This window comes from Euleptes europaea, chromosome 18 (assembly GCF_029931775.1).
Source record: "Euleptes europaea isolate rEulEur1 chromosome 18, rEulEur1.hap1, whole genome shotgun sequence".
Classification (NCBI taxonomy): Eukaryota; Metazoa; Chordata; class Lepidosauria; order Squamata; family Sphaerodactylidae; genus Euleptes; species Euleptes europaea.
In genome coordinates, this window is record NC_079329.1 from 13,074,294 (window position 1) to 13,101,209 (window position 26,916).

The following is a 26,916-nucleotide window of genomic DNA, read 5'->3' on the forward strand; positions in this document are numbered from 1 at the left end:
AGGTGTGGGGGGGTTGGTAGATGGCAAAGTACAGGTGGTCACTTGCTCATTAGCTTGGAGATATGTCTGTTACAGAAGAGAGGTGGTGGAATCCATGGCAATTCTCTGTGTCCAAGAGAGAGGTTGTGCAACAAAGAGGAAAGTTATGAGCCTGCTTGCAAAGCAGCCAGATCATAGAGACAAATGCAGAGGAACGCTCGCACATTTAGCCATGTTGGTCATACCGTGTTCTGGGCTTCATCACAGTGATTGAGCGTATGTGACAGTCTTGAGGAAGACTCATTACTGTTTGGCTTTCTCGGCATAAGAATTTAAACCTTTCATCTGCCAGGGATATCAAGCCGCTGCCATCAGGCCATTGAGGATCTCTGACTGTTGTCTGTTATGGTTACAGGCCATTTATGCAGGGTCAATTTTGATGCTCGGTCAAAGCTCCTTTTTAAAATCCTACCTTTAAAATGACTATTCACTGTCCCGATGCAAGAGGAGAAAGTCAAATTCCACCCCCCACCCCCACTCGCCTGCTCCTTCATTCCTTCGTTTGCATAGCCATTAGCAATCATTGTTTGCATAGCTAAGCCGGGAGACTGTGATTCTTCAGGCTTCCTTCAGTGAATGCTTCGATGCGGGGGTGGAGCAAATACAAAAGGTTGCGTTAAAGGGGCTCTTAAGAAATGTGAAGCAGGTATGCAACGGTTTAGCCTGAAGAAATAAAGAAAAATATGCGGGGCACTTCAGCCTGGAACGCGCTGCTAATTACCAAGCATAAACGGCCACAGTCTATGGTGATGGGTAGTATTGAAGAGCTGGGGCTAGAGAATCCTGTTTCCTTCCTGTGGTGTTGCCTTCCTGTCTTTCATGCTTTAACTTCTAGTGCCACAGAGCAGCAGCTAGAGTGACTTTTCCCCCACTGCCATCAGATGTCACTGTACACGTTGGCTGTATCGCTGGTTAGACCAAACCTCCTGTGCCAACCTGTTCTTCCCTAGATCCCAGCTGGGCAGACGGTACCTCTACTGTGTCTTCGCAACCCATGGCTGCTGACACCGGGGCAGCCGTGTGGGACAGGCCGAGTTCAGATTCCTCCTGCTCCACCACGGGCGAGAACTGGGCCTCATTCACAGAACCTCCAACACAACAGAAAGAAAGGTGAGGCATCACGTGAACACATGAAGCTGCTTTATACTGAATCAAAGTCAGTATTGTCCAACAAAGTCCATCAAAGCCAGTACTGTCTATTCAGGCCGCCAGCAGCTCTCCAGGGTCTCAGGCAGGGGTCTGTCACATCACCTCCCTAGTCCCTTTAACTGGAGATGCCGGGGATTGAACCTGGGACCTTCTGCATGCCAAGAAGAAGAAAAGTTGGTTTTTATATGCCGACTTTGTCTGTCACTTAAGTGAGAATCAAACCGGCTTACAATCACCTTCCCTTCCCCTCCCCACAACAGACACCCTGTGAGGTAGGTGAGGCTGAGAGAGAATGACTTGCCCGAGGTCACCCAGCTGGCTTCGTGTGTAGGAGTGGGGAAACAAATCCCGTTCACCAGATTAACCTCTGCCACCCATGTGGAGGAGTGGGGAATCAAACCCGGTTCTCCAGATCAGACTCCACCGCTCCAAACCACCGTTCTTAACCACTACACCACGCTGGGTACACCACCAAGCAGATGCTCTACCACTGAGCCACAGCCTCTCCCCTTCTATCTTGGAAAGCCAGTGCAGAAGTGTGTAGGGTGGAGATAACGAGTCAGGTGGGCCTTTAGATTTCCTCCCAAGGCTTGGTGCTGACTCTGGGGTAATCGGGAAGGAGTTTTGCTACACAGCTTCCTTTCCCCCCCACCAGTAGTGGTTTTTTTCCCTCCCCTTTGTCTCTCCAGTCCCTCCAAAGCACTCGCAGGTCCTGCTTCCCCTGCCATCCTCCCTCAGGAAGTGACACAAAGCAATGTATCCCCCACCAGAGGTGAGTAACTTTACGCTTTCCAAAAGTTGTGTGACTGCTTCTAGAATTGGCCATTGGTTCTCTTTGCTCCTTGCATTGTTTTTCTATTTTATTAGCATGTTTTATTATGTATTTTGTAAAACAAAACAGTAACAAACATACACATTCGCACAATCTTTTTTTCACCCTTTTCGGGGTTCCAGTAAATAATAGCCTTTTCAAAAATTTGCATTTTATATCATTAAAAAAAGGGAAAGGTTAATCTGCCTTAATGTACAATTCTATAATCATAGCCGTTATATCTGCTGTTGTTATAATTGCATTCCTAGCTATTCCCACTACTTCCCCTTCTTCACTTAAAAATTATACAATATTTATTATAGCTATTCTTGATTGTATTTATCTTCCTTCTGGTTTGCTGCACTCTCTATTTCTACTTTTTATTAGCATTATTTTTCTAAAATAATAGTAATAGTAAGTTCTACTGCTAGTAGTAGTAGTAGTAGTAGTAATACTAGTACAGGTTGAGTATCCCTTATCCGGACGTGGTCTGGATATACAAAGCTTGTATATGCATTTCTAATCTTTCTGGCTCCTTTACCCCCTTTGCTGCCTCTGAAGCAGCCTCTAGTGTGCAACAAGATCCACCCACTCCAGACACCGGCCCGCCGGAAGGGTGTGACCCACCACATCCCGCCACCGTGACAACAGTAGCCAGGTAAGCTAGAGAGGAATGATCTGGGGCATTCCTGGCTGTCTTTCTCCCCCCAAGATTCTTGACAGGAGTGACTGTCACGGAGACGGGTAGTAAGCAGGGTTTTTTGTTCCCCATAAGATGTAAACATTATGAGGCATGAACAGACCAGATGTGGGAAGGGTGGCGAGACCAGTTATCCCTGCCCCATTACCTGTTGTCTGTTCCCCCGCCCCTGTTTTCTCTGCAGCACAGTAGAACCTCCCCCATCTACCTCTGATTCTGCCCAGCCGCTCCAGGGGACAACGGAGACTCCACAACCTGAGCACAGCTCCCCACAGACAGAGCAGCAGCAGCAAGCAGCAGCAGCCAGGTGAGGCTGGCCCTGGGCAAGGGAGGGAGACCAGGCAGGTGTCCTGAAAGATTGGTCGCCTTCTTCTCTAAGGGTGATGGAAGGATAGTTGTTGGGACAATGCATGGCAGGGCATAAGTGGGTGTTTCCAAGTGTCCTTGGGTCAGAAGATACAGCAAAAGCTTCTTCCATCTTATCTCTGTCTTGTCTCTGTGTCTCTGTCTCTCTCTGTCTCTGTCTCTCTGTCTCTCTCTTTTGCCCTCCCCAGCAAGCTGGCTCAGAGCGGGTAACATCATTTTAAAATACAACAACTAATATAAATCTCCATGATAAAACCAACAATAAAATTCTGAAACCTAACATGATGGCGCACCCGGTTTAAAACTGTAAGGACCGAACAGGTGGCAACCCTTCTCTTGTGTTGTTCCCGCTCAAGGGGGAGAAGGGGCGGGGGGAGGCCAGTAAGATGGTATAGATAATATAAGCTGAAATAGGCGGCTGTCCTCAATTGTAGGCCTGGTGGAAAAGCTTCCAGCATGGTCGTGAAGAGTGGTGGTTTGGAGCAGTGGAGATCTGATCTGGAGAACCGGGTTTCCCACTCCTCCACATGAGCGGCAGAGGCTAATCTGGTGAACTGGATTTGTTTCCCCACTCCTCCACACGAAGCCAGCTGGGTGACCTTGTGCAAGTTACAGCTCTGTTAGAACTCTCTCAGCCCCACCTGCCTCACAGGGTTTCTGCTGTGGGGAAGGAAAGGTGATTGTAAACCGGTTTGAGTATCCCTTAAGTGGTTGAGAAAGTCAGCATATAAAAAACTCTTCTTCTCCCCCCCCCCACCCGTTGGTAGCATATCGTTTTCTTCCAATTGTTTTGCTGCCTCTGTTTCTCCAAAAGGGTTTGTAAGAATGGTTTTACTGGTTTGATTCCCCACTCCTCTACATGAAATCTGCTGGGTAACCTTGGGCCCGTCACAGCTGTATCAGCCCACTGCTTTCCTGACAGGCCGTCCAATTGGCCACTTGAGGGCATGAAATAATGTGTTTCTCAACCCGAAGGCCAAATAATATGCTCACAACTATGCTAAACCGACTTGAGTTTCAGTCAACTTAAAATCAAGTTCTGTCTAATCCAGAAACGCATCCACGCGCATAGGGGAAAGCCTATTAGTCCTTCATTCGTAACATTACTGCCAGCTGTGGGAAAAGATGCCTTGTTGCGGCTTTACTATCATTCCAGTAGTTAACGCTATCCTGTCCATCAGCTGTTTTAGAAGGAAAATATAAGAAGATCCCTGGATCAGAGAGGTTTTGTCCAGGCGGGACAGGGGACATTGAAGCCATCGAACACACACTGATATGTTGTCCTTTCTACCACAAAGTTAGATCAAAGCTTATTTCCCCCCCCCCCCCGGCTTGGTAAATTCCCTGAAGGGTCAGTTGAGCTTTTGGCAAAGAAGCTCCTATTAGGAGAAGATCCTCAGCTTACGCTCCAGACTGCCAAGTTCTGCACTGTTGCTGTTAAAATACACAGAACTTTATTAGAGAATGATCATTCAAATATTTTTACAATTTTATCAGTTTTAATCAGGGGTTGTTTTTATTGATCTTACACCTTTATTTGTACGGGCAGTCTGATTCTACAGTGCAAAACTATTGGATCTGGAAATTTTGATGTGTTGGCACATGATTCGTCAGTTTACCACATTAATAAATTTGATTTTTTAAAAAATGCTATCCTGTCTCCTTCTCCCTCCCCAGATAAAGCCTCTCGGTGGGTCTCGTCCCTGGGGAAGCCCGCGGCCGCTCCTCGCTCGATCAAGTCCATTTTGCCATGGGCTGTCCCCAGTCCTTCCGGTGCCTTCACCCCTGTGGGCAGGTTTGGGGGGGGCGCAGAAGAGAAAGCAGCGAGAAGGCAAAGAAAGAGCCTGGCCTCTCTCCCTCCCTTACCCCTAGCAAATCACTGAAGAAATCAGGACCCCGGTACCAGTGAGCGCCTGCGAGAGAAGCGGAGGAGCGTGCGCAGGGCGGCAGAGGCATCTTCCCTCCTCGTGGCGCCTTGGTCGGCAAAGCCCAACAACGTGGCGTCCCCAGTGGGGGGGGGAGCAGTCTCCTCCGTTGGCACGACGCCTCCCCCCTCCCCTTCCCAAATGCATATAACCATTGCTGCACTGAGCGAAACCTGTCTGTTTGATGCAATTAAAATTGACACTTGAATTGTACCAGAGGTCTGCTGAATGGGGCAGGGAGAAAAGCCAAGCGAAGCCTCTCTCGACGGTATTGAGAGCTCCTCTTCCATACGACGGCCCCACCTGCAAGCACAAATCTGCCACGTCCTTCCTGTCTCTCCCCCCCCTCTCTGTCCCCCCCATCTTCTCCCAAAGCTTTCTTCATAGGGGTTGGCGGGGACTTGCAGAAGTCACCACACGGGGTCAGGGACTTGCTGCAGAGGTCCGTCATGGACTTCGCTGAGGACCGCTACCTCGAGCAAAAAGATTTAGAGGAGCAGAGAGGGGATGCGGGTGTTTGTGACGGGTGAGATCGCTGCATTTTTTTAAAATTGCCTCTTAACATGTGTTCACACACACACACCCAGTCCCCAGGAATGCATGTCTGTGTGAAGCTGACATCTGAGGTGGGGAGGCTGGAAGATCACGGCCCCTGCTGAAAATCTAGGGATGGTTCCTGGTGAAAGGGTGGTTCCTGGCGGGGGTCTTCAACTTCTTGGTGAGATTTTTAGAGTGTGTATGCGTGTGTGTGTGTGAGAGAAATTTGAATCGATGCCTCTCAAAATTATTCTGGTTTTTCTGCCCCTTCAGTATGTGTTCACCAGCTCACTGGGGTTTAAGCTGAATCCTTCGCCCCAGTCTCCTCCTAAACGTTATGCCTCCCCGCCCCCGATTTTTAGCACTGGGTTTTGTTTTTGTCTAAACTGTCGAAGGGCTTGATCAAGAACTCCACGGTTTCCCACAGATCCAAGTAACAGCTGCATGGCATGAGGGAGAAGCTCAGTAGCATGTCACTGCGTTCTTCTTCCTGCGGCAACAGTTCTTTGAAATGCATGCATCCAGGGAAATATTGATTTTTTTCCCCTGGTGCAAGTGGGCTCGTGCCATCCTGATCCCTAAGCGGAACATCCCATAACTTAGGAAAGGCCAGAGATTCCTAAGGAGGGGGTGCGTGGCTGGGCGGAGCAGTGCTTCTGTAACATCTTCTGTACATCTGAATAATGGGATAATGACAGGCTGTTGTTTTCCTCCTCTTGAGTCCTGCTTTTGCAGATACGAGACACCAGCTGCACTTTAAGAAATAAAGAATTGGTGTTTCTTGGATTCTGCCCTGTTAGTTCGGCTGCCCTTAATCGCAGTAAGCTTTTTATCTCGAAATTCATCCTAAGGAAAAACAGGGAAAAATAGAGAGCTTCCCGCTCGAGGTTCATCAGAAGGGGCATCTTCGGGGCGTTTTGGCATCATACTACAGGAGGAAAACTTCCTCTGCGTGGCTGCAGAATGTCTTAAAGTGGTAACTGTAAAGTCCAGCATATTCTCTATCCATTCACCACTCCTGAAGTTTTCTTGGGTGGCATAGCCATTGTTAAAATCCAGGCTCCTCTTCTTTTTCCTGAGTTTTGAGTCCTGCTTTGCACACAAGATCCTACTATGCTTGTAGGGAAAACCCAGGGGTCCTGACTGGAGCCCCCTCCTCTGTACTGACTCCAGAGAGGCCCAATGGCCTACCCACCAGAACCTCCTTGGGGGGGGTCTACCAAAGACCCCAGAACCACTGCTCTCTTCATTCAACCCCCCACCTCCCAGCTGCTGGTGTTTGTGGAGTTTCTCTTGTTCCTTTATAGTGTAAAAACAAATTCACTGCCTCATCTTTGCCTCTGTCTACAGAATCGGGACAAGAACACTGCAAAAGTTCAGCCAAGAACACCTTGGGGCTTTGAGGGTGGGATCCGTACCCATGGGGAGGGAGTCTGTGTGGGTGTGTCACGTCCATGCATCTGTATGCGTGTGGGGAGCTTAGCGGAGAAGGCCTAATGCCAGAGTTCTGGAAGTCAATCTTAAAACAACGAGGGCAAAAGGCAGAGAAGTTGCGGGGGGTGGGGTGGGGGAGAGTATTGGGTCCTGTGGGTAATTTTCTTGCGTAAGCACTAAAGCCCCCTCCCTCCTAGTTCTGCCCCGCCTCTTTACTTCCAGGCGGTCAGTCGCCCCTGCCCTTCCTCCCCTCTTCTCTACCCCTTCCCCTATAAGTGGCAATATTTCTTGAAGCTCTTAAACCATAAAGGACAGAAAGTGGCCTTTCGCGTTGTCTGCGTCATGCCATGTCGGTAATTATTTTTCCTCCCCCCCCCCCCCGTTGTGTGTATGTGTGTGTTCTGTTTGAATAAAGAGATTCTATGGCTGTAGTAGTCGGTCCGTATGTTTCCTGCGTCTCAGCAAGCCCTCGTTGCCCATTAGAAGTCCATCGCTAACTCATAAGAACACAAAGAAAAGCCCTGCTGGATCAGACCAAGGCCCATCAAGTCCAGCAGTTCACACAGTGGCCAACCAGGTGCCTCTAGGAAGCCCATAAGCAAGACAACTGCAGCAGCACCATCCTGGCTGTGCTCCACAGCACCTAAGATAATAGGCATGCTTCTCTGATCCTGGAGAGAACAGGCATGCATCATGACTAGTATCCATTTTAACTAGTAGCCATGAATACCCCTCCATGAACATGTCTACTTTCCTCTTAAAGCCTTCCAAGTTGGTAGCCATCACCACATCCTGGGGCAGGGAGCTCCACAATTTAACTACGGCTTGCATGAAGAAATACTTTTATCGGTTTTGAATCTCACTCTCCAACTTCAGGAGATGACCCTGTGTTCTAGTATTATGAGAGAGGGAGAAAAGCTTCTCCCTGTCCCCTCTCTCCAAACCATGCATAATTTTTTAGACCTCTATCATGTCTCCCCTTAGCCGTCTTCTTTCCAAGCTAAACAGCCCTAAGTGGAACGTGTCCAGAGGAGGGCAACAAAGATGTTGAGGGGTCTGGAGACCAAGTCCTATGAGGAAAGGTTGAAGGAGCTGGATATGATAACCATCTTCAAGTACTTGAAGGGCTGTCATATAGAGGATGGTGCCAAGTTGTTTTCTGCTGCCCCAGAAGGTCGGACCAGAACCAACAGGTTGAAATTAAATCAAAAGTTTCCAACAGTGGTTCCTCAGTGGAACAGGCTTCCTCGGGAGGTGGTGAGCTTTCCTTCCCTGGAGGTTTTTAAGCAGAGGCTAGATGGCCATTGGTCAGCAATGCTGATTTTATAACCTTAGGCAGTTCATGAGAGGGAGGGCATCTTGGCCATCTGGGCATGGAGTAGGGGTCACGGGGTGTGGGGAGGAGGTAGTTTGGAATTTCCTGCATTGTGCAGGGGGTTGGACTAGATGACCCTGGTGATCCCTTCCAACTCTGATTGTGAGTAGTAGCTCACCAACTCCAGGTGGGTCTTGGATAACTCATTTGCGTTGGACCTTTTTCAGCCTGGGCTATGGGACGGGCACAGCAGTCATGGGTTTGGTAGGTGACTCTGCATAGGTCCCCCCTCAAAGTCCTCGGAGATTCAGGTGGTACAGAATTCTGTAGTGAATTCACAGGGTGTCTGTTTAGTTGGTTTTTATATGCTGACTCTACCATTTAAGGCAGAATCAAACAGGCTTACAGTCACCTTCCCTTCCCCTCCTACAACAGACATCCTGTGAGGTAGGTGGGGCTGAGAGAGTTCTTAATAGAACTGTGACTAGCCCAAGGTCACCGAGCTGGCTTCATGTGTAAGGGGGCAACCAACCCGGTTCACCAGATTAGCATCTGCCGTTTGTGGAGGAGTGGGCGATCGAACCTGCTTCTCCAGATCAGAGTCCACCGCTCCAAACCACCGTTCTTAACCACTACACCACGCTGGCTCTCCCAATGGGCGGAAGATTCCTGACACATTCAGATTCAGCCTAACCTACCCTCAGGATGTCTGTTGTGGGAAGGGGAAGGGAAGGCGATTGTAAGCCGGTTTGAGTCTCCCTTAAGTGGTAGCGAAAGCATATAAAAACCAACTCTTCTTCTAAGGTAGAAAAGGAACTTGCTGATGTACTCTCCAAACCTTTATTCTCTTTGAGACATCCAGGAGGGCTTACCTTAGCAGGGGCCTGCTAATGATGGGCAAACTCCTGGTAATTGTTTCTGATGCCCACTGCTGCTCATTTGGTCAGTGGGTGGAAGCAAGTTGGCAAAATGGGGAGTGATCTTATTTGCCGCGCTGTGACATCACTTCCAGCACGGCCCAGAAGCGCTGGCATCACCCTGGGGTGGCCCTCTCGCACTTGGGTGTCACCCTGGTGCTATGGTGAGGCTTCTGGGTCACACGAAGTGACGTCATCGCACGGTGAAGAAGACTGCCGCCTCCCCGCATCTCCCACAGTGCCTGGCAACTAGGGAGGGCAGGTAAGGTAGTACAAGACTGGAGATGATCAAATGTACGGATCTTCGAAAGCAGGAATAAGGAGGATTCAGCAGACTGCAGGCCAATGATTCTGAGTGATCGCTGGAAAAATACCAGACCAGATCATAAAGTGGTAATCGGAAAGCCAGTTGAAAAGATTGCCGTGGTCCATAGAGGCCAGCATGGATTTTTTCAGGAATATATCTTGCCAAACTAATCTATTTTTAACTGAATTACAGGTTTAGTGGATTGTGGGAATGCGGAGGATGAAAGATCTTTTGTCAGCAAGCTTAAATTGCCCTGTGGAGGTACTGTTGGCTCGACTGCAAAATTTGTGACTTATGTTATAGAAAGCAGTCTTTAAGCTACTCCGGTCCCAGACTACTTAGGGTGTCAATAATAACATGATACCTTCCAGTTGGAATCATATTTTGGATTATTGCAGGTTGAGACCCCGAGCGCCACAGCAATTTGTTTCAGTCCCAGAAACAAACCTAAAGCCGAACAGGATAAAATATTCTGGCAGTCATGTTCTGGACCAGCTCCGGTTTCTGATTAGTTTTGGAGTCCAAGGAAGCAGCTGGTCTGAGCTGATGGTAGCCCTAAAAGTATTTTAGGGTTGCCAACTCTGGCTTGGAAAATTCCTAGAGATTTAAGGGGTGGTCTCTGGAGAGGATGGAGTGTGGGGAGAGGAATGAGCTCAGGGAGGTGATGCCTTAGAGCCTGCCCTCAGAAGCTGCGGTTTCCTGCAGGGGAACTGATCTCTGTAGCGTGGAAATCAGTTAATTCCAGGACAACTCCAGGCTCACTTGGAAGCAGGCAACCCCTTCGGGATTTCCTTGTAGGACAACTCAGACCATCTCATTCGGGATTCTTGTTATCCCAGCTTTATCTGGTTGCAATCTTCTATCCTCATTTTTTCTTTTTCTTTTTCTTTACAAAGCTTGTGCCCAGTGAGGGGTGGGGGGGAAATAGGTTTTCTAACAGGGAGTGTTTTTTTGCAAATTAAAATAATTTTTTTAGAAGTATTGTCATTCTAATTGTAGGAGTTACTGCTAAAGATACATTACTCTTCTTCCATTGTTTGAGTTCAAGTTTAACTTGTTTGGCCACGGACTACAATTGTTTTTGAAGAGGAAATGTGAAAATCAAGGAAATGTATAAACCAAGGAAATGTATAAATCAATGGTTTCTGAAGGGGAAATGTGTAAACCAAGAAGGAAAGGTCAACTGTCACTCCTATTAAATTGTCAAATTGTAGGATTAATGGCATGTCATGGGTTCTTCTGACTTAGATAGCTCCAGAGCTTGTCATATCTCAGAAGCTAAGCAGGGTCGGCCCTGGTTAGGATTTGGATGGGAGACCTCCGAGGGCTACCTGGGGCATGACGTGGAGGCAGGCAATGGCAAACCACCTCTGAACGTCTCTTGCCTTGAAAACCCTACCGAGTCACCATAAGTCAGCTGTGACTCAATGGCACACACACGCGTGCGAGCGCGCGCACACACACAGATTCTTCTAGTCTTCAAGGGACCAAATTAAGAAAGTAAAGTTCCTGTTCCAACCTCTACTGATTGGCGGAGCAGGTTATTGTATGAATGGAGCCTGAGACCTTCTTCATGCAATGCCTATACTTTACCAAGATGCCTTACCCAGATCCTTTAAGTACTAGCAAGCAGTCTTCAAAGACATGCAAGTTACAGCAATCCACTATTTATTGTTAAATGGTAGTCTTTGATTGCTGGCAGGTTCCACATGCCTGACCTTTCCTAACTAAATTAAAATTTGCCTGAAATAATGTTAGAAAACTCTGTGCCTGATCAGGACTTAACTATGACTTGGTATTCCCAACCCAGGTACTGTACTTTGTTGGGACATTCTCCAGCGGGCAGGTAGTTGTGCCAAGAAAGTAGCACCGAAAATGCTTCACTGCCAGTGGACATCGTTCCTTGGACCTGCGCATGTTGGTGGTACCAAAAGTTGATGGCCCAAGAATGTTCAGGCCATTTCCCCCAAGTGCATAATATTGGCTTTCAAGAACTCAGAATGAGGGAACTTTCTCTAACTTACTGAACTCAGCAAAAAATGATCAGGGTAAAGAGAGAACCGGAGAAGGACTGGTCCGCTGAGTCACTATGTAAGTTCATTAAAAAAAAAAAAAAAAAAGGGTTCAGAAGTTTGAGGTCAAACACCTTGACCTCTTTTCAAGTGGCATGTCAGGTTTGGCCAGGCAACTATTCAGTGGTTATATATTATCTCCCAAGTATAGCTTCAAAGATAAAGAGAACGCTGAGCTGAGGGAAAGCCTGAATTTACAATTGGAAAGGTTTGGGGAAGCTTATCCAACAATATTATGTTGACAGCTTCAGAGCAGGGCCGTAGCTCAGTGGTAGAGCATCTACTTGGCATGCAGAAGGTCCCAGGTTCAATCCCTGGCATCTCTAGTTAAAGGGACTAGGCAAGTAGGTGATGTGAAAGACCCCTGCCTGAGACCCTGGAGAGCTGCTGCCTGTCTGAGTAGACCATACGGACTTGGATGGACTAAGGGTCTGATTCGGTAGAAGGCAGCTTCATGTGTTCATGAAGGGCTCTTCTCATGTTTATGTTCTCATGTTTACTACTAGGCAGCAGCAGCTAAAAGGCTGTTGTTGAGGAATTAGGTTTTCTTCTAATCAGCCTGGTAAGACCTCCCCTGTTATGGATCATGGTGTTAATAATTCATGCATTTGTTCAGAACTAAAATACATCCAGGAAAGGGCTTAGGAGATCTATATTATTGATGTGTGGCATTCACCATCCTCAAAGAGGCAGTGCGTTGACAGCTAGTTTGCCGGCAACCCCAGAACCAGCGTGATTTAGGGGTTCGAGTGTTGCAGTAAGGAGGTTCTGGATCGAATATCAACTCAGCCATAAACCTCGCTTGGTCACCATCTTTCAGCCTTACCCAGCCTCACAGGGTTGAAGGGACCCGCATATGCCATCCTGAGTTCCCTGGGGGAAGGACAGGATAAAAGTCAAATCCTTCATGTCCAAGATTTCAAGGTAAGAGAGAATCTGAGTGTGACATCAGCTCTTGAAAATAGCTTTGCCCTTGGCGAAGTGCTCTTCTGAGAGGCCGAGGACCTACTTATACACAACGTTAGGCACGTGAATGGAATCGGGGGTCTCGTTTACAGGGTCGAATTGGAAAAAAGATGTTCTGTTGAGCACAGGCCTGATCCAGCCCATCCTTTGCCACATCCATTCTAACGATGGAAGCCAGTGTGGTGTAGTGGTTAGAGTGTCAGATTAGGAACTGGGAGACCCAGGTTGGAGTCCTGAAATCTGCAATGGAAGCCTGCTGGGTAATCTTGGGCACGGCACAATCGCTCAGCCTAATTTACCTCAGGAGAGGTAGAATCATAGAATCATAGAGTTGGAAGGGACCACCAGGGTCATCTAGTCCAACCCCCTGCACAATGCAGGAAATTCACAACTGCCCCCCAAAAACCCCAGTGACCCCTACTGCATGCCCAGAAGATGGCCAAGATACCCTCCCTCTCATCATCTGCCTAAGGTTATAGAATCAGCATTGCTGACAGATGGCCATCTAGCCTCTTCTTTAAAAACCTCCAGGGAAGGAATGCTTACCACCTCCCAAGGAAGCCCGTTCCACTGAGGAACCACTCTGTTAGAAAATTCTTCCTAATGCCTAGACGGAAACTCTCTTGTTTAATTTCAACCCGTTGGTTCTGGTCTGACCTTCTGGGGCAACAGAAAACAACTCGGCACCATCCTCTATATGACAGCCCCTCAAGTACTTGAAGATGGTTCTCATATCCCCTCTCAGTCTTCTCCTCTTCAACCTTTCCTCATAGGACTTGGTCTCCAGATCCCTCGCCATCCTTGTTGCCCTCCTCTGGACACGTTCCAGCTTGTCTACATCTTTCTTAAATTGCGGTGCCTAAAACTGAACACAGTACTCTACGTGAGGTCTAACCATGACGTTGGCCGCTTTGGGTCCCCATTTGGGAGAAAGGTGGGGTACAAATGAAGCAAATAAATCAATACGGCAGAGCTCTCTACATCGGGCGAAAGCTTCCCTCGAGATTACCAGGAAACCCTTACGTTTTGCCGGCAGGGATTTTAATTGCGAGCGAGACTTCCAAGTTTTTAACCTGTCTTTTAATGCCAGCGCCAAGCCTGAGAACGGGTAATTAGGCTGGTAGTAATTGGAATGACTAATTCTTCATAATTAAGAATGGCGGCAATTATGCTACCTTTGAGGGCATGCGAGGCATTCTTCCTCCCTGAGCAAACATGTCCTTCAGATGTGACGTGTGAGGTTACCGGGGAAAGGCTTCCAAGTCTGTCAGTGAGCTGCCAGGCTGGCATGTTGTTGGAGAAGGAAAATGATAACCAGAATCCTTTATGAAGTAATAATTCAGAAGCGGAAATCTATGTGGGTTGTACCCAACCCTTGGAGCAATGGTCCCCAGCATTTTTGAGCCTGCGGGCCCCTTTCAAATTCTGACACCGGGTCGTGGGCATGACAACGAAGAAGAGTTGGTGGTCGACTTTCTCTACCACTTAAAGGAAGAATCGAACCGGCTTACAATCACCTTCCCTTCCCCACATCAGACACCTCGTGAGGTAGGTGGGGCTGAGAGAGCTGTGACTAGCCCAAGGCCACCCAACTGGCTTCTTCATGTGGAGGAGTGGGGAAACCAACCCGGTTCACCAGATTAGCGTCCGCCGCTCGTGGAGGAGTGGGGAATCAAACCCGGTTCTCCAGGTCAGAGTCCAGTACTCGTAACCACTACACCATGCTGACTCTCAAAATGGCTTCCACAAGAGGTGCAGCCAACAACAAAATGCCAGCAAGTGAAGTCATGCAGTATTCTCATAATAACTCTTCAACATTTAAGGCAGAAGCTCCGTTTAACAGGATACCTGATAATCTGCACAAGTCAGACGTCCTGCTGGGCACAAGCCCCAGCTAGCCACACCCACTTCCTAAAAACACTGGGCGGGCACCCGGAAAGATGTTGGCAGGCGTCATGGTGCCCCAGGCATGACATTGGGGGACTCCTGCGCTGGAGCTATGGTAGCCAACCTCCAGGTACTAGCTGGAGATCTCCCACTATGACAACTGATCTCCAGCCGATAGAGATCACTTGGAGAAAATGGCCACTTTGGCCATTGGACTCTATGGCATTGAAGTCCCTCCCCAAACCCTGCCCTCCTCAGGATCCACCCCAAAAATCTCCACGTATTTCCCAACCTGGAGCTGGCAACCCTAGCTGGAGAATGGGACTTTTAGCCAGCTCTTTAGAAATAATTAGGGCTGCCAACCTCCAGGTACTAACTGGAGATCCCCTGCTATTGCAATTGATCTCCAGCCAATAGAGATAAGTTCACCTGGAGAAAATGGCTGCTGTGGCAATTGGATTCTATGTCATTGAAGTCCCTCCCCTCCCCAAACCCTGCCCTCCTCAGCCTCCACCCCAAAATCTTCCCTCTGGTGGTGAAGAGAGACCTGGCAACCCTAGAAATAATGAACGCTCCAGGAGAGCTAAGCATGTTCTCAGGGAGGTATTTTACCATTCCATCCCAGGTAAGAAAGTTCTAAAGCCATCTTGGGTCACTGGATTAGAGTCTATGTGGTGTGGATGTATCCAACACAACCGCCCATTGTGTACTGCTGTATTCTTTGACACAAACTCATCCTTTAGTTGACCTATGGAGAGCTGCCACTTGGACAATGAATACTGCAAGCATGAACACATGAAGCTGCCTTAGACTGAATTAGACCCTTGGCCCATCCAAGTCAGTATTGTCTACTCAGACCGGCAGCGGCTCTCCAAGGTCCCAGGTAGAGGTCTATTCACATCACCTACTCGAGTCCCTTTAACTGGAGATGCCGGGGATTGAACTTGGGACCTTCTGCACTCCAAGCAGATGCTCTACCACTGAGCCACGGCCCTTCCCCAAAGAGATTTTCCCTTGTACTGCACATGGAACACATGACCACACATTAAACTGCCTTATACTGAATCAGACCCTTGGTCCATCAAAGCCTATTCAGACCGTCAGTGGCTCTCCAGGGTCTCAAGCAGAGGCCTTTCACATCACCTACTTGCCTAGTCCCTTCAACTGGAGATGCCGGGGACTGAACCTGGGACCTTGTGCATGCCAAGCAGATGCTCTACCACTGAGCCACAGCTCCTCCCTCACAGCTTCTCCTTTGTCTCCACTGTTCGTTGCTGTTACAAGATGTTACCGCCTTCGCCTACAGAATTCTAGAACAAATTCCATAATGTTTTTCCTGTGACAGACACACCCAGGTTGTCATCCTCCTTCAAGGGAGAGTAGTAACATGTAGTTTACCATGAGTGCTCTTTGAGAGTACAGAAAATATTCTGTCCCACGTACTACTGGCACAAGATGGGGCATCCAGTGTCTTCTTTTTAGGGCTGTACCCTCTGCGCGAGTGTCTGGCAAGAGGATTCTGTTCTTCTATACCTCTCTTTCCTCCTTCCTTGCTGAAGAGGGTTATTAATCATTTTTTGGCAGCTGGGTCCAGCTGCCCTTTCTCTGATAGTACCCTAAAGGTACAGTGTCTTTTTTTTTCAAGGGCGTGTCTCAAACTGATAGAGGGATCTGCCCCGACGGAAGCGTCTCTGTTTACTTTGCCTTCGGTGCCCAAAGGGAGGAGTCACTCACTCAGAGATGATCTCCCTACCTCTAAGAAGAAGGGACGATCCTGGTAAGTCCAAAGTTCCTCTCTAACTTTGTGGGGCCCTGCTCCTGACCCCTGTCTGCTGCTTGACGTAGGTTGTATTCTTCTGTTTTCTTTTCGTAAACTTTTCCCCTGCAGCTTATCCTCAACCATTGCTTCACAGAGAGACGTGGGCAGATAGGCAGTTTCTGGGCAGGTGCCAAGATGCAGATGGGCAGAGCAGCGAATTGAATGTTTGTAGCAGAGTGAGAATTGCAGAAAAGAGTCCCAAATCGTGTTTGGCCTGTATCCCGAGGAATAAATGGGCTTCCCCAAATCGCACCTTGCCCTGACCCGGTGAACCCTGGCTAGCCTGATCTCATCCCTGGCTAGCCCTGGTTAGGATTTGGAGGGGAGACCAACCAAGGAATACCAGGGTTGTTCAGCAGAGGCAGGCAACGACAAACCCACCTCTGAATGTCTCTTGACTTGAAAGCCCTATGGGGTTGCCATAACTCAGCTGCAACTTGATGGCAGAAAGAAGAAGAGTTGGTTTTTATATGCCGACTTTCTCTACCACCTAAGGAAGAATCAAACGGGCTTACAATCACCTTCCCTTCCCCTCCTAACAACAGACACCCTGCGAGGTAGGTGGGACTGAGAGAGCTCTAAGAGAACTGTGACTAGCCCAAGGTCTCCCAGCTGACTTCATGTGGAGGAGTGGGGAAACCAACCCGGCTCACTAGATTAGCATCCGCTGCTCATGTGGAGGAGTGGGGAATCAAACCTGATTCTCAGATTAGAGTCCACTGCTCCCAACCACCACACTTAACCACCTCACCACACTACTTCCCACTGTAGGGGGAAGCACCTTACTATTTGATAGGGTTGCCAACCTCCAGGTAGTAGCTGGAGATCTCCTGGCTATTCCAACTGATCTCAAGCTGATAGAGATCAGTTCACCTGGAGAAAACGGCTGCTTTGGCAATTGGACTTTATGGCCTTGAAGTCCCTCCCCTCCCCAAACCCCGCCCTCCTCAGGCTCTGCCCCAAAACCTCCTGCCAGTGGCGAAGAGGGACCAAGCAACCCTACTGTTTGAGAAGGTGGGGGGGGGGCACCATAGTCCAGATCTAAATTGAGCACCATATGCCCTGGAACTGAGAAGAACCCCCAAGCCTCATCCGATTGACCACACAACCTGTGTTCTCCATGTTGCAGGGGTCCCCAAACCTTTTGAGCCATCAGGCACCTCTGGAATTCTGACCCAAGGAGGTGGCGCCAACTACAGAATGTCTGGTGTGGTGGGCAGCGCCAACCATAGAATGCCCAGGAGTGAGGTTATGCGTAATTCTAATAGGAACTCTTCAGCATTCCAGACAGAAACTGTGTTTAGAAGAAGAAAAGTTGGTTTTTGTACCCCACTTTTCTCTACCTTTAAGGAGTCTCAAGTAGGGTTGCCAACCACCAGGTACTAGCTGGAGATCTCCTGCTCTTACAACTGACCTACAGCTGATAGAGATCAGTTCACCTGGAGAAAATGGCCACTTTGACAATTGGACTCTATGGCACTGAAGTCCCTCCCCTCTCCAAACCCCACCCTCCTCAGGCTCTGCCCCAAAAACCTCCCGCCGATGGCAAAGAAGGACCTGGCAACCCTAGTCTCAAAGCAGATTATGTTCACCTTCCCTTCCCCTCCCCACAACAGACACCCTGTGAGGTAGGTGGGGCTGAGAGAGTTCGGACAGGACTGTGACTAGCCCAAGGTCACTAAGCAGGAGGAGGAGTGGGGAAACCAACCCGGTTCACCAGATCAGAGCCCGCCACTCTTAACCACGACACCACGCCGGCTCTCAGGATAACAGGTTGAACCGGATATCTTTTCAAATGAACATATTGTTTAAAAATATCTCCTTGTGTACATACAGCTTACCTTCAGTCATGCAGGGAAGACCCTTTTTGCTGCGGTGGCAGCTGCTGCCAAAATAATGTTTTTAAAAATCTACATAGCCAATCAGAAGCCCTGGGGGGCAGAAGCCCTCCCCACTTCCTAAAAACACTCAGTGGGCATCAGGAAATGTGGGAACCCCTGACCCCATGCTTGAGTCTAACACATCTCAGTGGGTTGAGTGGAAAATAACATGGAGGAGTGAAGAACTTCTCTTCGTAAGAAGGTTAAAAAATTGGTGTAATAAAAATATGATAATTACGTTACTCTATGCAGAACACATCAGAGATCTGGCCTCTTAGGCATCTCTCTCTGTTCAGTAGAGTTACCTTTTGGGAATGGTGTTTGTTACAGAGTGTTACCAATTCCCAAAGCCCATTTTACAAAGAAACGTGTGTGTCGCACGTGAATTAAGCAGAAGCTGAATGGTGTAGTGGTTAGGAGCAATGGACGCTAATCTGGTGAACTGGGTTGGTTTCCCCACTCCTACACATGAAGCCTGCTGGGTGACCTTGGGCTAGTCACACTCTCTCGGCCCCACCTACCTCACAGGGGGTCTGTTGTGGGGAGGGGGAGGGAAGGTGATTGTAAGCAGGTTTGAATCTTCCTTAAGTGGTAGAGAAAGTCAGCATATAAAAACCAACTCTCCTCCTCCTCCTGAGACACAGTACTGAATGGCTCAGTAACTGCAGAGTTACTTACTTCCAAAATCACTCTCAGTGGTTTTTCTGCAACCACTGAGCTTTGGTGGTCCACATTCTACGTGGATCCCTGTCATGAGCCACTGAGAGGGACTGCACGGGCCCTTTTCCTTATGCCATACGTCCTCTCCACTTCTGATATAATTGCGGCTGGCCCTGCCTTTCATGTGGCAAGGTGGGCCAGAAGGTTTCCTCGAAGTCAGTACACTATGACGGTCTGGTACCAAGCGAGGATACGGTGACAGGTATTGATTGCCCTCTTATCAGCCTGGCCCCTTGTACCCTGGCGAAGATGAAAGTCCAAGTTCGTACCAGGAGGGACTGTGATCGGTCTCTGTTTTTAGGCTCAGCAACGCGAGGGACGCCGGAAGACATGGATATCCTAGAGATAGATGCCCATTACAGAAGAAAAGTTGCAGCCAGTGTAAGAGTCTATTTTTCCTTTACAATGGGATATGGGTGTGTGTTGGGAGGGGGGGGGGGCGAGATCTCTTTCAGAATTCTGTCTTCCTGCTCAAAACTCTCTTCCCTGAGACCCTCTATTCTGCCAACCATCTGTCAAGTTCATTCCTACCCTAGATAAAGATGCCTTAATGCTCTGTTATTTTAAAATAATTATATGTCTGCCTTTCTTCTGACCAGCTCAGGACCCAAGTCATGCCTCTCCTTCATAGAGAAACTGGGAGTTCTGACATAAGAACCATTTACACAAAATTCCTAGCAACCCTTCTCTGAGAGCCAGCGTGGTGGTAGTGGTTAAGAGCGGTGGTTTGGAGCGGTGGACTCTGATCTGGGGAACCGGGTTTGATTCCCCACTCCGCCACATGAGCGGCAGAGGCTAATCTGGTGAACCGGGTTGGTTTCCCCACTCCTACACACAAAGCCAGCTGGGTGACCTTGGGCTAGTCACAGCTCCCTTAGAGCTCTCTCAGCCCCACCTACCTCACAGGGTGTCTGTTGTGGGGAGGGGAGGGGAAGGGATTGTAAGCCATTTTGATTCTCCCTTAAGTGGCAGAGAAAGTTGGCATATAAAAACCAACTTTCTTCTTCTTCCTCCTCTTCTCCCACATCCCCTCAGATCCAGAGAACCCAGCTTTCCCCAATGTATTAGTTACATTCCTAATCCCTATGGAATCCATGCAGCCAAATAATTCCTGTGCCTCTGCCCTCCAATCCATTCATTTCCAGGGAACCCTGGACTCCCCTTGGAGAGCTCCCATTTCTCTGCCAGGTGGGAATCTCTCCTTCAGCATAATGACTGAAGAGGGGGGAAGAACTGAGAAACATTTGTGATTTCTTGTAAATGTCGGTCTGAGTAGACAATACTGACTTTGATGGACCAAGGGTCTGGTTCAATAGAAGGCAGCTTCATGTGTTCATGTGGTATAGTTAAAGCTGTAGGAAGGGGTGATTAGTGCTTGTAATGAACCACCCCCCATTCCCTTTTGAGGCCAAGTCTGATAGTGCCAAATCTGCATATGAATTCCAGCTCAGCCACTGGAAACTGCCTTTATTAAGTGGAGGTTCACAGTATATATTATCCTTCTACTGGAATAGAAAATATTTCTACTATTGGGGGGATTTAAAATAACGAGTGATATGACATTGCTATAGTGTCAATTACCACTTATTTAAAAAATCCAGAAGAAGCCCTCCTGTGAGACAGAGGAAAGAAAGAAATGGGGGCCATTGGAGACTCAAGCCAGGAAACTGCAGAAACCTACTGTATGGATGTTCCATTGCTGAAGTAACATGGAAACCTGTCCCCATGTGAATGCAGTCATTGATGTAGGGGAAATGGGCATATCCCATTTTGGATTTTGTTTCTAGGGATGGGTCCTTGGGTGCCAGAAAAGCATGGATTAAACTGCCCTCCCTGGACAGTGTCTGGAGAGTTTCTGCATTGCAAAATGGACAACTCATGTGTGTTATTCGCCATTCTAAAGGGGAAAAGGCATTTGCATTCCCCTGTGAGCACTACCCTTGGATTCTGCAAATCGGATATTTGCATATCGGGACTCTTAAAATATGTGACTAGGCATTAAACAGACACAGCATAATCTGCCGGTTGGAGCAGTCTGAACGCAATCCTGAAGTTTCTTTTAAGGGAACAGGGAACAACTTGGTGATAAGGATCTGGGAACAGCCTCACAGTCTGTGCCAAGGAATTCTGAACAGCTTTTAATGGGCGTGGCAAGATGTTGATTTTCTCTGCTCTGTATGCACCCCAATGCAAAAGGGGGGGGGGAAGAGGCAAAATCACTTGCCAATGTACTGAGTTTGCCTGTGACTTTTCTGTGTGGGTTACAAAATATCTACTCTGTTTGGGTTACAAAATGGCTACTCTTTTCACTTCTGAGAATCCCCACCGAGGGGCTGCTGACATAAAGTGCCTGAAAAGAGGGGTGGGGGAGCATATCCCACAACTACTCTTCATTTGCTTTAACATTTTAGCGTTTATATCGCTAAAATATCACTAGAATAAAAAAAAAATTAAACGTGCATTGGAGTCTGTACTCAACCACCCCATCCACTGGATCAGTTTCACGGTGTTTTCAGACATGGCAGCCACTTGGTTAATTACAAATTAAAGATTCCCACCGCAGAACTAGGGTGGTGGTGGTGCCATCTTTCAAGGAAAACACCACAGCCAATTACAAAGTAGAGCTGTCAGGGGGGAGAGATTCAGAAGCTCCACATTTTGCTGAGGATGAATAACTGAGTGAGGTAGCCCTGCAATTTCTTCGGGAAGGGGAAGCCCCCACGCATAGGGTTATCAGAAGTCAGATCAGAAAACTGTGCATCTGCAGAGCAGCAAAGCCAGGGCAAATTTCCCCTGCATAAATGTTCTAAATGTATAAACTGCCCTGTGAAATCAGTGGGCTTAGGCTGGGGAAACTGCATAAGATTGCACTGGTCCCTCTTGGTCCCACTTTCCCCTGTGTGTGTGTGTTAAGTGCCGTAAAGTCACTTCCGACTCATGGTGACCCTATGAATGAAAGTCCTCCAAAATGTCCTGTGTTTGACAGCCTTGCTCAGATCTTGTAAATTGAAGGTTGTGGCTTCCTTTATTGAGTCAATCCATCTCTTGTTGGGTCTTCCTCTTTTCCTGCTGCCCTCAACATTTCCTAGAATGACTGTCTTTCCCCTAGGGAGTAGCAATAATGATAAGATTTGCAACGGAAGCAATATGCTTTTTTTTAAAATTAATCCCACCTTACCTTCCATGTTGTATCCCTAGATAAGGAGCCTGCTGCTTAAACTGACACCTTTCCTGATCTCCTGCATTTTGTATTTTGCCCTGCTGCTGCCTGAGCCCAGCGTACTGAGCACTGTTGTCAAGTGCCTCCCAACTCTTTCCCTGGCGTACTTCGTGGCCATCCAGGCTTACGGCACGGAGGTCTGGACACCCTACGCCCAGCGGATATTTCGAGGGCTGCTCTTCTCGGCAGTGGGAGATCTTTGCTTGGTGTGGCCGAAGCTTTTTGTCCTAGGTATGCGGATTGAGCCCTGACCTGGATAGCCCGGGCTAGCTGGATCTCGTCAGATCTCAGGGGTTAGGCAGGGCCAGCCCTGGTTAGAAAAAGAAGAAGAGTTGGTTTTTATGCCCACTTCCTCTGCCACTTAAGGAAGAATCAAACCGGCTTGCAATCTCCTTCCCTTCCCCTCCCCACAACAAACACCCTGTGAGGTGGGTGGGGCCGAGAGAGCGTGACTAGCCCAAGGTCACCCAGCTGGCTTCGTGTGGAGTGGGGAAACCAACCCAGTTCACCAGATTAGCCTCTGCCACTCCTGTGGAGGAGTGGGGAATCAAACCTGGTTCTCCAGATCAGAGTCCACTGCTCCAAACCACTGCTCTTAACCACTACACCACATTGGTTAGTACTTGGATGGGAGACCCCCAAGGAAGTCCAGGGTTGTGATGAAGAGACAGGCAATGGCAAACCACCTCTGAACATCTCTTGCCTCAAAAACCTAGGGTTGGCAGCCCTAGTTCTTAGCCATTCTGGTGCATGCAGTAGTACCAGATTTGCCTCGGGGCAGCACTGTGTGTGGAGAAGGGGCTTCAGCCTCCCCATGCCATTTCCCCAACCTAAAATAGTCTCGGGGGGCACTACTAGGGGGAAAATCCATGTATTCTCTGAGAATCTGGCTCCAACAAGTGAAAGAGTGACCCCCCCCCCCCCGGACCCTTTCACTTTGGGAAAAGGGTGCAGGGGAGAAGGCAGACATCCCTTCTGCACATGCAGTGCACTCCTGAATTTCCCTCCCCCAGTATGGGAACCTGTTACTCATATCTACGTTACATGCTTGACAGAGGATGGGTGAGCTCAGACCATACCTGAGTACTCAGTAAGGTGCGAATTATTTTTGTGAATGTGGTAGTAGAACAGCAAGTACCAAAAACAGCACAGCAGGAGAAAATGCCTTTTCCCTGATGCTGTAAAAAAAATAACAGCAAAGTTGTCTAATTCCCCTTTGCCTGATGGCATCCTGATGTCATACAATTCAGGAAACCGCTTTCCTGCTTGATTTTTGCAGGCTGTATAAACTGGACATTTGAATCCTCTTTCTCTAGGGTTCCCTAGGCCTAAGAATCCATGCCCTTTCCGTGAGTCATCTGGCCTGGCATGACAAATACCCCTTTCTCACCACATGAGGGTGCAATGCAAACACCACATGGACTGGATGAGGCTAGAGCAGCAGAACCAAAATCGTGCCCAAATATAATGGATGAACCTGGCCTCAGTAAACCTTGACTTGGGAACCACACACATACATAAACCTCTATTGGCATAATAACAGCATTACAGCATACATTAGTACAAGCACGACTTGGGAACCATTTGAGTAATTTCTGCATTTACATAACACGTGTGTTAGGCTGAGTTATCTTAATAACCAATGCAATTGATGAGTGCAGTTGCTAATCTGTCATAACTCTAATAGCTAGCTTCACATAGTTGAGTCTGTTATGGATCCCTTCCTTCTGACTATTGGAAATAGCGTTGCCAGGTCCCTCTTCGCAACCAGCGGCAGGTTTTTGGGGCGGAGCCTGAAGAGGGCAGGGTTTGGAGGGGAGGGACTTCAATGCAATAGAACCAAATTGCCAAAGCAACCTTTTTCTCCAGGTGAACCGATCTCCATCAGCTGGAGATCAGTTGTAATAGCAAGAGATTGCCAGCTAGTACCTAGATAGGGTTGCCAACCTCCAGGTAGTAGCCGGAGATCTCCTGCTGTTACAACTGATCTCCAGCCAATAGAGATCAGTTCACCTGGAGAAAATGGCCTCTTTGGCCATTGGACTCTATGGCGTTGAAGTCCCTCCCCTCCACAAACCCCATCCACCTCAGGCTCTGCCCCAAAAACCTCCCGCTGGTGGCGAAGAGGGAACGGGCAACCGTATACCTAGATATATTGTCGAAGGCTTTCACGGTCAGAGTTCATCGGTTCTTGTAGGCTATCTGGGCTGTGTGACCGTGGTCTTGGTATTTTCTTTCCTGACGTTTCGCCAGCAGCTGTGGCAGGCATCTTCAGAGGAGTAACCCTGAAGGACAGTTACTCTTCCTACACACTTGACACTGAGAGACACTGTCCTTCAGTGTTGCTCCTCTGAAGATGCCTGCCACAGCTGCTGGCGAAATGTCAGGAAAGAAAATACCAAGACCACGGTCACACAGCCCGGATAGCCTACAAGAACCGACGTATACCTGGAGGTTGGCAACCCTAATTGGAAAACTCGCTTCAGTGGCAAAAAAGTAAGATGAGGTGAAGGTGAAATATACTCAGCCGCGTTGTGTGACCGTGCTTTTTCGTTTCTCTGCAAGCCGAATTGCATGTCTGTGTGTCTTTTTGTAAGCCTACCTAGAATAAAACGGGGTCCGGCTCCAACAGCCAGCTGCTCCCTCTGACCTGTGTTTCCTTCTTTGCAGGAATGGCCGCCTTCGCCGTCTGCCACATCTTTTACATTTCCGCCTTTGGCCTGCGTCCCTTCCGGCCGCTCACCTTGCTCCTCCTCGTGGGGCTGGGGGCTGCTGTCTACATTTATCTCCTGCTGCCCTGCCTGACGGGCCCGTACGTCTGGGCCGTGGGGGCCTACGGGGGTCTACTGTGTGCCATGACCTGGCGGGCTCTGTCTCGGCCCGCCCCTCAGCTGAGTACCTCCATGGGCAGCGGCCTCTTCCTTGTGTCCGATATTTTTGTCGCTCTCGATAAGTTCTGCTCCTCGCTGCCTCATGCTCGCATCCTTATCATGAGCACCTATTACTCCGCCCAGGCTCTTCTCGCGGTTTCGGTCGCATCTCAGAATAATCACTGGAAGAGGAGCTGACGCCTGGCCTGGAAGGGAGGCAATTTAGACTGAGAAGGGATCCTGCCACACAGCGCTTCTCTGCTCAATTAGAAGAAGAAGAGTTGGTTTTTTATATGCCGACTTTCTCTACCACTTAAAGAAGAATCAAACCGGCTTACAATCACCTTCCCTTCCCCTCTCCCCAACAGACACCCTGTGAGGTAGGTGGGGCTGAGAGAACTGTGACGTGCCCAAGGTCACCAAGCTGGCTTCATGCGTAGGAGTGGGGAAACCAGCCTGGTTCGCCAGATTAGCCTCCACCGCTCATGTGGAAGAGTGGGGAATCAAACCTGGTACTCCAGATCAGAGTCCATTGCTCCAAACCACCGCTGTTAACCACTACACCACGCTGGCTCTCCATTAGACTCTCCAATGGCTCTCCACATGGATTCATCTCCTTCCTGATTGTTCCATCAAACGTGCCTCAGCGCACCAGTCTGCTCCATGATGCTTGAGACTCCTCCCCTTTCTATCTCCGTGGTTTTTCTATTGAAGAAGATGCCACCTCTCTCATAAAGAAGCAGTGGTTAACCAGGGTTGCCAGCTCCGGGTTGGGAAATACCAGGAGATTTGAGGGGTGGAGCCTGGGTCCCTCTTTGGCATCGGTGAGAGGTTTTTGGGGCGGAGCCTGAGGAGGGTGGGGTTTGGGGAGGGGAGGGACTTCAATGCCATAGAGTGCAATTGCCAAAGCGGCCATTTTCTCCAGGTGAACTGATCTCTATCAGCTGGAGATCAGTTGTAATAGCTGGACATCTCCAGCCACCACCTGGAGGTTGGTAGCCCTACTGGGGAGGGTGGGGTATGGGGAGGGGAGAGACCTCGGCAGGGTACAATGCCATGGAGTCTGCCCTCCAAAGCAGCCCTTTTCTCCAGGGAACTGATCTTTTGTCTGGAGACCAGTTGTAACAGCAGGTGATCTCCAGGCCATACCTGGAGGTTGGCAACCATAGGTTACACTTTAAAGGAAACTTCCTCAAACACCTTCCCACTGCCAAATGACAGTCTCTGACCCGTCTGGAGTGGTGCATGTGAGGAAGTCGACCACTTGAGTCTCCATGCTGGTTATCATTTCTCCCAGTCTCTTCCATTAAACAATTTTTCAATTCATTCTTTCTCTTTTTTTGTCCCTAAACGCTCAACAAGGGATCTGTCCATCCACTTGTATCCTTATTTTTGACCTTCCTGTCCAATGTCAGATCACGATGGGTAGCCGTGTTAGTCTGTCACTCGCAGTAGAAAAGAGCAAGAGTCCAGTAGCACCTTAAAGACTGACAAAAATATTTTCTGGCAGGGTATGAGCTTTCGTGAGCCATGGCTCCCTTCTTCTGAAGTACCAACTGAAGAAGTGAGCCATGGCTCACGAAAGCTCATACCCTGCCAGAAATTTTGTTAGTCTTTAAGATGCTACTGGACTTGCTCTTTTTTGCTGCTTTCCAGTGTTGTAATCATCTGAGGAACTGAAGCTCAAAAAGCAAGATCTGACTTTGCAAATTAACCCAATAACAAAAATCTGGCTCAGTGAGACGTGAACACCTGTTAAGATGCTCTGAGACCTTTGAAGGAAAAAGGCAGTGGAAGGCATGTTAACTTTTATTTTATTTTAAATTCTAGATTTAGATTTATATCCCCTGCCCCCCCCCTACACACACACTACAGCGGGACTCAGGGTGGGTAATAGCCAGCACATATACATTAAAAAACCTATATAAATACAATAAAAGCATTAAAAAAACAGTTAAAATAGATTAAAATCCATAAGCCTC

The 26,916-nt window shown here is 48.5% G+C and overlaps 2 protein-coding genes across 2 annotated transcripts in view; both read left to right on the forward strand.

Annotated features, from left to right (window-relative positions):
• PPP6R1 (protein phosphatase 6 regulatory subunit 1) overlaps positions 1 to 3,010 on the forward strand; it is a 50,122-nt gene extending 47,112 nt beyond the window's left edge. The window contains exons 20-23 of the mRNA XM_056864016.1: positions 990 to 1,149; positions 1,878 to 1,960; positions 2,561 to 2,657; positions 2,884 to 3,010. Coding sequence (XP_056719994.1) covers positions 990 to 1,149; positions 1,878 to 1,960; positions 2,561 to 2,657; positions 2,884 to 3,010 — 467 coding nt within the window. The remainder of the gene's footprint in view (positions 1 to 989; positions 1,150 to 1,877; positions 1,961 to 2,560; positions 2,658 to 2,883) is intronic.
• Positions 3,011 to 5,439: 2,429 nt separating this feature from the next.
• Positions 5,440 to 25,132, forward strand: TMEM86B (transmembrane protein 86B). The gene is made up of 7 exons (XM_056864261.1): positions 5,440 to 5,516; positions 8,504 to 8,540; positions 10,397 to 10,406; positions 16,314 to 16,420; positions 17,259 to 17,283; positions 22,041 to 22,295; positions 24,735 to 25,132. Exons 1-7 carry the CDS (start codon positions 5,440 to 5,442, stop codon positions 25,130 to 25,132), a joined length of 909 nt encoding a protein of 302 aa, XP_056720239.1.
• The last annotated feature ends 1,784 nt before the right edge of the window (positions 25,133 to 26,916 follow it).

Coding starts and splice junctions, on each gene's coding strand:
- TMEM86B (XM_056864261.1), top strand. CDS start 5,440: ATGGACTTCGCTGAGGACCGCTACCTCGAGCAAAAAGATTTAGAGGAG. Junction 16,421..17,258: donor AATTGAATGTTTGTAGCAGA/GTGAGAATTGCA, acceptor CTGTTTGAGAAG/GTGGGGGGGGGGCACCATAG. Junction 17,284..22,040: donor GGGGGGGCACCATAGTCCAG/ATCTAAATTGAG, acceptor TGTTGTATCCCT/AGATAAGGAGCCTGCTGCTT.